General features: G+C 44.0%; 1 protein-coding gene across 4 annotated transcripts in view; it reads left to right on the forward strand.

Moving 5' to 3' along the window:
* LOC142583458 (transmembrane protein 50A) overlaps positions 1-12,452 on the forward strand; it is a 226,449-nt gene that overhangs the window by 197,259 nt on the left and 16,738 nt on the right. The window contains exon 7 of one of the 4 annotated variants that reach the window (XM_075693938.1): positions 312-351. The exons of the other annotated variants lie outside the window; for them this stretch is intronic. Coding sequence (XP_075550053.1) covers positions 312-336 — 25 coding nt within the window. The 3' untranslated portion in view covers positions 337-351. Of the gene's footprint in view, positions 1-311; positions 352-12,452 lie in introns of those variants that run through there. 4 annotated transcript variants of the gene reach the window in all.

Here is a 12,452-nt window from a genome sequence, read left to right on the forward strand (position 1 = left end):
AATAATGTGAGAGGATGGTTACATAGAAGAATAATAGGCCAGTACAGATTTTTCAAACTGTTCTAGAGAATCAATTTTCGTTATGCTATGCAGTAGGGCATTCGAAGTAGGGCAGTAGGGCATTCGATACTGAAGTTTTAGCGAGACACAGCTCTCAGCTCACCAGGGAAATTGTGGAAGCTGATTTCATCAGAAAACTTGGTAGTATTTGCGTTAGTGCACCCTCAATCGCGCTGACCCCTGCTGAAGTCTCGTATCTAAACAGATAGAAATCGTAATGCCCATATTTTTTATATTTTTTATTTTTTCAGGTGGACCATGTTCTTAGTTCAATGACTTGCTGTTAGAACACCCCATGTGACTGTCGTACATTTTCTGCGCATGCCTCTTCTTGTATATATACACACGATGTGGCAACGCAATACAATATTGTTGGAAGTCAGCGCTGTGTATGTCGTCTGTCGCTGTCCTTGCCCTTCGCGCTGCACGTTATTTTTTATCTGATATCGTAATGCCTAAATACTTGAAGTGGCTCGCTTGTTTTATTGGTTTTCCGTCTAACTTGTAATTGTAATGTAACACATTTCTTGTTTTTCTAGTTATTCGCGCATAAACAGTTTTTTCTTATTTTCATTTTCCATCACTTGCACCAATTGGTGATTAATTCTAGTGCTGAATCTTATTTTAATTGGTCCTCATGATATGAGATTTTATAGTATATTAAGCAATCTGCAAATAAATGAACCATTATCTTATCATTAAGACCATTTGTCATATCATTAATATAACAGAAACAATACAGGTCCTGACACAGACCCTTGAGGGACACCTGATGTTACTTCTAGAATTTTCTATTTCTTTCCTTTCACTTCTACATACAGTGATCTGTTAGTAAGGTGTGAAAGAATTCACCTAACTATATTTAAATTAACTCCGATATTAAGTAGTTTACCAATCGAATCCGAGTGTGAAACGTGGTCAAAAGCTTTTGATAAATCTAGGCAAATTCCATCCACCTGACCTGTTTCATTATTTATCTGAGTAAAATCGTGTAGTTTCTGCAAGCTGGGTGATAGTGGACAATCAACTCCTAAATCCGTGCTGGTTAGAAATAAATATGTTCGAGCTTTCAATATAGTTAACAAGCTTTTTGATAGGATATGCTCGAACATCTTGCAGCAAGTACATGTAATTGAAATGGGTCTATAATATTGAACTCTATGTTTGTCCCCAGTTTTATGAACTGGCATGACTCGCGCCATTAACCAATCATTTGGTTAATGTTCAAGAGACTCACAGAAAATTATCAGCAAATACTTCGCGATCCATTCAGCGTATCGTCTCAAGAATTCATTAGGGATGCCATCTGGGCCAGGATACTTTTTCGTGTCTCAACCTAAAAAGAAGTGAAAGTATACCTTCTACGGTCTTCTACGGTCTGGCATGTCTGAACGAGCATTAGTCATTTTCGCTCATATTTCTGCAGGCAGTGGTAGGGGAGGGTCAAACACGGAATGGAAAAATTATTTGTATCTATCAGCAATTTGCGCAAAGTCTGTAATTATACATTAATTGCTGGTAACATACCTCACATCCTCACGTGATGTAGCAAAGTGACGCCAAAAATGCTATGGCCAATCTTTCATAAACCATGATAAAGTGTAGCAATAGTAATTCAGTAGTGTAGCAATAGTAATGTTCTTTCGCAGTACATAATTTTTTCTTTAGTATTATCAAAAGATCTGGAATCTCATTATGATCTTTATTTTTAATTTTCCTTCTACATGTTAATTTCCGCTTTAACTGAATGATTTCTCGGTTCACCCAAGGATTTCGCTTTTTCACATTTTTTATCTTCATTGGAATATAGTTATGCAAACAGTAATTGACAATACCTTTAAACTTATGCCACAACGTATTGACCTCAGCTGTTCCATCAAATGTCTCCAATGCCATCTCCAGGTAATCTAGGATGCTGACATCATCTGCTGCTGCAAAATTTCTTACGTGTATTGCTTCTCTGTGAAGCTTGACTGGCAACACTTTTTTTATGCACAGTAGGACAAGATTGTGGTCTGAAAGTCCATCGTGAACAGAAACGGCATAATCAGTAATCCTGCTATCTATAAATACAAAGTCAAGCACTGACTGGGTAGTTGGTCCAATTCTAGTTGCTTCATTAACAACCTGCTTAAGATCTCTGCTAAATACCATGTCAAATAAAGCATCACAGTGTTTCAAGTCTGCCGAGCCAGTCTGCCGCACATCCCAACGAATATCTGGCAGGTTAAAATCACCTGCTATAATTAGATACATGTTTTCAGATACATTGTCAGTCCAAAAGTCATGAATTGATTTTAGAAAGGCAAAAGGGGCATTAGGATGTCTGTAAACAGCACCAATTACGCAAGGAGAGCCACACAGCATTGATCTACAACAAATATTTCGTTCTCAGCACTATCGAGTATCATCACAAGCTCAATATTTTTTTCATGAACAATCGCTACACCATCACCCCAAGTTTCACAATCCTTAGGGATAATTTAATAAGAGGGGGGTATTATTTCGCTGTCGCCTGTGTCCGAGCACAACCAGGTTTCAGTCACAATGACAATATCGGGGCTATACAGAAAAAGAAGGTGCTCAAATTCAGTGGTTTTGTTCACTAGGCTGCGAGCATTAATATTTATTAGCGTGAAATCTCGAGTTTGGTTTCTACAGTGTCAGTCAGACTCACGTCATAGAGAAAGGAATACAATAAGAGCGGACACTCCCATAGAGCCCAATGGCCCAATTGACTGGAGCGCACCAAGCAGTCAGTGTTAATACCTCAACCAGACTTGCGGTTTCGATTTTGTGTGCGTGCGTTTTGAATACTAGCTGGTACGTGTCACGCTGGCTCTGCTGCTGTTTATTTATTTATTTATTTATTGCTTCTACAGCTCATCCGCGCGCACTCTTCGCGCAAAATCGTTTTATTATTAACTAAAATTGATTGCGAACGATCTTCACAAGCTGCCATTGAATATGTGCCACGTGCAATTTCATAAAGGCGCAAAACGCCTTGTTTAATGAGGAAATGTTTATGTTATTCTTTATAAATGCTCGTTGCGGGCTTTTTGTGCATTCATCCAACGTTGTGGCACCAGGTAAGCAGCACTAGTTTCCGTAGGAAGCTCCACCAGATGACGTCAGCTGAAAAAATTTAATTACAAGCAAGTATTATTTTGGCATAACATGTAAGAATAATGCGTGTAGAGGTGAAGCATGCGACAGTGGTGAATGGGTGGCATTACAAACAAAAGCAGTTTGTATTTACACACATGGCATAGAATAGGGACAACCGACTCATCCCAAACCATACTGTACATACCACGAAAACATTCTATTTCCAAGCATGACCCTCTTCCCAGGCCTTATTTCCTGCACTTTAATGGTACGGACACACGGGGTACTGCGCATTTCCAGAACTTGGCTAGAACCAACGCAATATAGTACGCTACGAATACACAGAGGCGGCCACAACACAGGCTCTCAGCCAGACCATGCTGGACGCTCGCAGAATTCCTTCTACTCGCACTGAAGACAAATGCATGGGTGCCGTTCAGACGACAAATTTTCAAGTTACTAGTTCCTGGCATTTGAGCTCCTTGGCGTTGTCTTTCGCGCATTCTGTCGGCGCAAGCAACCCACTCCCGTGTTATCACTCTTGACAGTTGCTCGTCGCGTTTTCGACAAGCGTGAGTCTGAAAGAAGGCTTAAATTGTTGCGGGGCCATAATTGTCACAAACTTGTCACAGTAAGATTCAGTACGCGCCAAACTAACTTTGTCACCATGGCCGAGCTACTTCTCGCTGCATCACGACAGGGGCGGCGAGCGTACCTCATAAGTAACAAAAGAAAGTACCGAAAATAATTTTCAACTATGTTGGCCGTCAGAGAAAGCGCCAGGAACTTGTCTTGTCGGTGCATTAAAGCGCGAAACTGCACACCACTGCTGAGCTACTTTTCACTAACCGTGTCACAGTGCCAGGCACGCTCAGTGCGCTTGAAAAGTATCACAATATCTAACGAAGTTAGTTACAGTAATTTTGGGGGCCAGAGAAAGTGCCAAAACTTGTCGCAGTAAGATTCAGTATACACGAAACTGCGTCGCAGCACCCTGTGCGACTAGCGGGCCCAAAAACTACCGAAATAAGTATTGGGGCTCATAGAAAGCATCGCAAACATCTCCCAATATGATTCAATAATTCAGATTAACTGCGCCACGACGGCCGCGCTGCGTTTCGTTGACTGCGTCACAAGTCTAGCCTAGGTGCCGTGCCGTAAGCCTAATTGCTTCAAATGCGTTGCAGACTGTCGAACAATAATTCTCACCTTGCCATAGCGCAATAGTGCAGCGGTGCCAAGTCGAAGTTCAGAAGGAACGCAAGAATTCGCCTGGAGCCCACCAAACCAAGCTAAATCCAAAAATAGAAAAACAGGCAGATGGGTGAACCAACAGGCCAACGCTTAAAGGGAAGCTGAAGAGTCTGTCGAATTCAATAAGACGCTCATATACGGATGCGGGAACCTTATAAATCATGTAGGTAAAATTTCGGGCTTTTTTTTCAATTAGGGGCGACGTTATAGTCGGTTAAAATTGCGCTGTAGCTCCGCCCCCCGTCGAATGCCGCGCGCTGCTGCTGACGCTGACGATGCGAGCGGAGACCGGGAACCGCGGTGTTGTGACATCAACACTAGTGTTCCGTTTCTTCGCAGCCTCCGCGACCGTGCCTGACCGTGCTTGTTTCTGCGTGCATGCCATCGTAATCTGCTTCGATCGACCCTGCATTCCTTTGTTGGTGCGTCGGCGTGTATGTAGAGTGGTAGTATACGGCCAGCCCTGCAATTCAGCCTGCGCAGTCGCTGTATATCGCCACAGAATGAGAGAGGACTACTTGCCACTAGCAGGCTTTCTAAACGCAGCGCGAAAAGATCGGAGCAACGAAAACAAAGACGGCACGAGTGCGGACTGACTGATGATAACTGGTGTTGGAAGGCCTTATGAATACACGAACTCGCCCAAACCTGGATTTTGATTTACTGCGAGCTCCTTCGTGTTAGCACGCTGAACGGAAGGTGCATGTTTATCTCCCGCCCTTGACACAGGTTTCGTCGCAAAGCGCCGCGAATTTTCTATTTGCACATGTGTTGTAAAACAGCCTGCATGCAGCTACCATAACGCAGTGCAAATGTAGAGTTTGCATGTGCTGGAAAGCCGGCGCACGCCAGGACGCTACGCTCCCCCCTTCTCTCGCGCACAGCGAGAAACCGACCGTCTCACGTAGCCGACGGAATTCGCCGCCTTTACGGCTTCGGTTACGAGTAGTGTGCGGATGGCGCACAGGTGAAGGTCACTACACGTACTGCATGAACCGGGAAGCTTTTCACGCGTTTAAACCATCTTTGTAGATTGCCGACAGCTTTGGACAGCGCACAAATGCCGACGATCGCATCCCCGCTTACGTTCCACGAGGAGGCATGCAGGAACACAACACTACAGTTGTTTGACCGGAAGCGAGCTCACTAGATCGGTGAGATCACTAGATCGCTTTGCAAAAAACATACTCACCAAAGAGCATTTCCAACACGAGAAGATCCCAAGACTTCGCTTTCGTTTGTGTCGAAAGCACTGCTCGCACCAGCATTGTTTGCTTCTTTGAGAGGCCGGCTCTTCACAATCGGCTCGTACATGTAGGGAGTAACGCCGAACTCCTCAGAAAAACGCAGTCTCTCTAAATTTTCCATTACCGTCTCAGAAAAACAGCACCAAACTACCTGGCACCACGCTTCATGTGTAGCGGCAGCGGTCGGTTCGGACGAACACTAGTGTTGACGTCATGAGGCGCCCGATCAATCACAGGCGGAAACGAGACGCGCGAGCTGGGCGTGTCCGCTGCTACACTTTTCGTCGAAATAAAATATATTTGCGCTTTCTTTCGCTCAATTTCAATACGATATTCGAATTCGGAGGGTTGAAAACCATTATGTACAGATGTTCACTCATTTTTTCTGGAAAACCTTTCAGCTTCCCTTTAAATGCGCGGCCGGTCTCTCTCGCTTCTGCGGTGTGTCTGACGAATGACGCAAGCATCTGGCTCGGCATTCGACGATTCGCCTGTCGCTAGGCGATCGAAGTAAGCCACAAAATTGAATTTAATTTATACGCAGATATTTTTACTTCTCCCGGGAAAGAATAAAAAAAATAAACAATTTCTGTTCACCTCATTTCACATTCTTTTTTTTTTTTTTTTCGATGCTCGCGCCACCAAACAGTCAGTGTTAATACTATAGTGTGACGTATTTCCTGTTACCACTTTTCGCCGAGTGTCTGCTCTTGTTATATTCCTTTCTCTATGCTCACATACAGTTGTGTTTTTCTTGCTTGTTTTTATTCTACAAGACTGCGCATCGTTCCATGTATACAACTCATTGTCAATAACACTCTTGCCATACACGAGTCGAACCTTTAGGCCCTGTTCCCTTTCTGCTTTCGCACTTTCCCATATATTTTTCCGCTTTCATAGCATGGTTATAGGATAATCATCCGAGACAAAAATACCGGTCCCTTTTAACTTCCTGCAGTTCTTGAACACCGCAGCCTTTTCTTTATAGTCGAAAAACCCTCATGATAACTGGGCGTACTTTTCCTTCCTGCTTTCTACTCAACCTATGTATTCTTTCCGTTGTGGTTATGTTGACATTAAGTCGCTTTCGGAAAAAGATCAGTTAACACTTTCTTTTCAATCTGTTCAGCAGTCTCATTTTCACTTTCCGGAATTCCAAACACTATAAGATTATTTCTACGGCTGCGGTCTTCCAGGTCAACCATTTTCTCTTGTTGCGCTTTCATAGCGATTGCCATATCCTTCAAAGTTGTTTCAAGGTAGGTAAATCTTTCCTCATACTTCGTTACTACTATTTTCAATGTGCTTCAAGCATTCTTTGGTTTAGCTTGTCTAGTTGAGTAGAAAAGGAAAATTGGTCGGTCTTAATTCCTTTTATGTCTTCTCTCATTTCTTTTTGCCCGTCCAAAAGTTTCTGCAGCATATCCTCTACCTTAGGTCCAGGGTTTTGTCCTTTATCGCCACTAAGCATCAGCAACATCGACAAGCATGCCATGGCAATATCAACACTAGCTTTGGGGCACGGCACAATGGCAATAAACCTATTGTCACTTTTGAACCACTTTCCAAACTTACTAACCTGCAAATACAGGACACGCAGTTGAGTTGGCTTCATCCTAATAGATTCGCCAAGCCCACAAAAAATCTCGATGCAGACTGCCCTTAAGTAGCCAGCACATTCCGTTCTCACAGCGGGGGCGGAGGCCGTCGTCGTTCCATACGCATGCGCCAGTCCATAGATAATAATATCCGAGGATAGCTGCATGGCATGTTGCAAGCCACGATAGTCAGTAGTTCTGATGGCCAGGCTCGTTCGTGGAGCGTCCGTGAAGTCAGTGGCATAGCACAGCAAAATCTGCAAATACAGGACACGCAGTTGAGTTGGCTTCATCCTAATAGATTCACCAAGCCCACGAAAAATCTCGATGCTGACTGCCCTTAAGTAGCCAGCACACTCCCTTCTCACAGCGGGGGCGGAGGCCGTCGTCGTTCCATACGCATGCGCCAGTCCATACATAGATGATAACATCCGAGGATAGCTGCACGGCATGTTGCAAGCCACGATGGTCAGTAGTTCTGATGGCCAGGCTCGTTTGTAGAGCGTCCGTTGTTAGGATCGGCCTGCAGCTATTTCAGCCCGCTGCAGGTGCGTCGATCAATCCGGGGTGACGGCACCCTTCGGAGAACGAGCGAGGACGACGACGCTAACCGACCATGCCAGGACCAGGATTCGTCACAGTCTGCCGACACACGAGGCGACCAAGGAGAAAGGCAGCTCTGGAATGTAGAGGCGCCGGATGGGTTCGGACGTGACCACCTGACGACCACGATGCAAGACAATGTGCTACCCGGGCGTGCTACCCGGGATGGCTCCGAGTTCTACGAAGCCCCTCTGACGTTGCCTCCAGACCATTGCACCTGTGTGTGTGTGTGTGTGTGTGTGTGTGTGTGTGTGTGTGTGTGTGTGTGTGTGTGTGTGTGTGTGTGTGTGTGTGTGTGTGTGTGTGTGTGCGTGCGCGGCATGTGTGTGTGAGCCCTCCTCCTCCAAGTCGAGAGCCCGCCTCCTCCAAAAGGGCGGGGTCATCTACAATGATGTCGAACTATGACGTCGAGCGGAGTGCTTATAAGCAGCGATTGTCGGCTGCTAGAGGGTGCTCGTCATCGTGCTCAGTACTCGAAATGAACTCGTGAGCTGTGTGCTCGTTTTGCTGTATGCTTCGTCTTGCGGGCCCCATTTGGGAGTCACGCTAGACTGTCGATGTATGTCTTGTTTCAACTGTAAATAATGTAAATAAATCCTGTTCACCTAAGTCCCGACGAAGAGTCAAGTTCATCCCTACAACTATGATTGCCAAATCTTACAACTGAATGGCAGCGGTGAAATCGTCCTACAACTCCTACAAATGGTGGCAGCGGCGAGATCGTCCGACGAATTTTACACCATGAAGTCAGTGGCATAGCACAGCAAAATCTGCAAATACAGGACACGCAGTTGAGTTGGCTTCATCCTAATAGATTCGCCAAGCCCACGAAAAATCTCGATGCCGACTGCCCTTAAGTAGCCAGCACACTCCGTTCTCACAGCAGGGGCGGAGGCCGTCGTCATTCCATACGCATGCGCCAGTCCATAGATGATAACAACCGAGGATAGCTGCGTGGCATGTTGCAAACCACGGTGGTCAGTAGTTCTGATGGCCAGGCTCGTTCGCGGAGCGTCCGTGAAGTCAGTGGCATAGCACAGCAAAATCTGCAAATATAGGACATGCAGTTGAATTGCAAGAAATGCAAGAAATCTAGCTAACAAGGAGATCTTGCTGACCATTGCAGTAGCTGTCGCACTTGTGAGCTATTTATTTATTTTATTTATACATACTGCAGCCTCGGTGAGGCTATTGCAGGAGTGGGCAGTGAAGAAAAAAACAAGGAAAGGAAGAAAACGAGATACAGGCGCAAAGAATATGAATATCAAGTATAGGTAATTGTTTTCAAAAATTCTTGCGTAGGTAAAGAGCGGATGCTTCCATGCAGTGAATTCCACAGTTCAATGGCCACTGGAAAGAAGCTGTGCTTGAACATCTCCGTTCGGCAAAAGAAAGGGATAAGGTTGAGATTATGAGAACTCCTAGTGATAGAAGGTGGACTAAAGTTCAAATATTTATTTAGTGTGCCAAGGTGCTCAAAATGAATCGGTGTGTGTAAAAATTTCATGCATTCTAAGCGGCGGCGAGATGAAAGAACTGTAAGACCTGTAGCTGTATAATGGGAAGAAGGGGAAAAATCTCGGCTATAGTTGCAAAAAATGAAGCGCACTGATTTCTTTTGGACTGATTCTAACTTTTTAATATCGGATTTCTTACGAGGATTCCATATGATGCAGCCATAATCAAGAATGGGGCGGATAAGTGTTTTGTACGTCATCAGTTTGGTGTCCTTTGGAGCCTTACGCAATGAACGATGGAGGTAACCGAGACGTCTAAAAGCTTTGTTACATATTGTCACAGTCGGTAATGTGTGAAGAAGAGGACTATGATGGTGGCCTGAGAGACGACGAGGAAGAGGGTAGTTTTTTTATCGCTGCTCTACGCTTGTTTGCCCAGCCATTAAAAGCCATCTGTAAATAGACGCACGCTTCTTGCTTTCCGTAACTGTATGATGTCAATGTGTTTCGACCATGACATGTCATGGGAGAAATGAAGACCAAGGTATTTAAATTCGGTTACTCTTTTTAAATCTTGACCATGGAAAGTGTACGTGAAAAGTGATGGAGAAGGACATGGAAACAGTTTTAGAGAAATTAATGTTCATTTGCCATTCCTTGCACCACTTACAAAATTTTGCAAAGGAGTCGTTAAGTAAATCATGATCGATTGGTGTGTTAATACTATGATAGAGGACGCAATCATCAGCTTAAAGGTGAATATTAACGGACACGCAATGCGGCAAGTCATTAATATATAATAAGAAAAGAAGCTGGCCTAAAACGGAACCTTGTGGGACGCCGGATGAAACACTGACAGGAGAGGAAATAGAGCCGTTAAAGTGCACAGACTGAGAACGCTGGGTTAGGAAGCTATGTATCCAACCAACTAGAGGAGGGTTATTTAGAATGGAGTTAAGCTTGTAGAGGAGTTTTGGGTGTGGGACGGTGTCGAAAGCTTTGGATAAGTCAACAAAAATGCCGTCAATCTGTCCGCCTAAATCCAATTACTGACAAATATTGTGCGTGAATTCGATTAGTTGTGTAGGGGTGCTATATCCGCGATGGAAACCATGTTGGTAATTGGATAGGGTATTGTGGCTTTCAAGAAATTCCGTGATGTGTTTAAAAATTATATGTTGAGTAACTTGCATGGGTGGGCAGTTAATGAAATGGGTCTGTAGTTCTGCAGAAGTTGAGCGTTACCGGATTTGTATATCGGAATGACCGTAGCAAGCTTCCAGGATTGGGGAACAGTGGAGGTGGATAATGATTTACGGAAGATAACGGAGAGGTATCTGCTTGTGCAAAGGGAGTAGCGAACGAGGAAGGAATTGGGTATGTCATCTGGGCCGCAGCTCTTTTTAGTATCTAAATGAAGGATCATGTTCAGAACACCTGAACTAGAGACGACAATGTCTTCAATAGGAGGGTATGGGTCACAGCTAAAAGGTGGAAGTGAAGAGTTATCCTGTGTGAACACGGAATGAAAATAGGTGTTAAAAGCGGAAGCAATCGTGAGTGAATCTGAAACTGCAACGTCCTTAACAACTAAACTGTTAGTTGCGCTGTTACTTGGCATTATTGATTTCCAGAACATACGAGGGTTTGTTTTAATTAATTTTGGCAAAGTAACAGCATGGTAGAAATCCTTGGCAGATGTTAGTTTCTGGCGAAGTTCCTTCTTGGCATCATTGAACTCTGTAATTTTGTCTGGATTACCATTTCTTTTAGACTTGCGCAATCGCGAAACACGACGCGATAAATGCAGTAGTCCTCTTGTCATCCACGGTGAATTAATATTTTTCTTTTTTGTTTTCAGGAGAACAAACTGGTTAATATATGTTTCAACAATATTCTCAAAAAACCCTACGGCAACATCGACATCATTGTTCAAAGATAATTCATGAAACTTCTCAAATGATTCACTGTGTTGTTAATTGCAGCATGGTTGGCGCGGCTAAAATCACGAAAAGTGCAGTACTCAATCCGCGGTTTGGGAACAATACAGCAAATCGAGAACAGTACGGCTTTGTGGTCAGAAATCCCGTCAGTAACACAGCACTGGAAGCCACTTTCGAAAAGACTTGAGCCAAGAAAAACTAAATCTAGGACAGCCATTTCCCTGGTGTTCTCATGGACAATCTGCTTAAGACCGAGTAATAGGGAAAGGCGCAATAATTTTCTTGAGAGTGACACGTCGGAGCCGGCAATGGTGAGAGAGGGCCAGTGAATGCCCGGTGCATTAAAATCTCCCATAAGTATTATATTTGATGATTTCAAATCATGCAAAATGTTGATAAGAAAACCGAACTGATCACCACAAGAGCCAGGAGGCCGGTAAAACACTCCAATTAGTGCGGATGACCTTTCCAAATGAATCTTGCACAAAAGCAATTCAATTTCACATGGGGTTTCAAGAACTGAAAATTTCAGGTGGGATTGTATATAGAGGGCGACACCGCCGCCTCTACCATTTGGTCTGTCAACTCTTACCAACGTGTATCCACTTAACGCAACTTCGGAGTCGTATATGCCGTCATGTAGCCATGCTTCCGTAATGCCTATAATATGGGGGGAAGCTATGTTTCCATAACATGAAAATCCTAGGCAAGAGCAAGCAAAAGACCGCTTGTGGAACGTTAAAGGCATTTTTTAGCAGAAAAGCAGGTCACAATCCTGTTAGTGAAGCAGATTGCACTCTACAATGCAGAAATGAAACCCTTTTTACGCCTAATTTGATCACTTCCTGTTTGACGAATTCCATTTTTCTTTGTAACGGTGCGTCTATGCAGCTTGTGGATATATATACCTGTGGGTCTGGCTTCAATAAAATCAGTTGTGAGTTCGCGCTTGTGTTGCTCTTCCTTCGTGTTGTGCCATCCCATTGCATGCTATTTCAAGATGGTTCTCATGTCAAAATACCAAATAGCCCAACATTCAACTCTGCCCTAGCTTGTTCTATGCATGCAATATTCGTGCTCTTGTTTTGTTGCTTATATTCCTGACTGAAGTTTGTCATCATCAGTAGCACCTTTTTTCCTTGCAGTTGAGCGATTCCTCTTGTGACACCGATTTCATAGTCG

This window comes from Dermacentor variabilis, chromosome 5 (assembly GCF_050947875.1).
Source record: "Dermacentor variabilis isolate Ectoservices chromosome 5, ASM5094787v1, whole genome shotgun sequence".
Lineage (NCBI taxonomy): Eukaryota > Metazoa > Arthropoda > Arachnida > Ixodida > Ixodidae > Dermacentor > Dermacentor variabilis.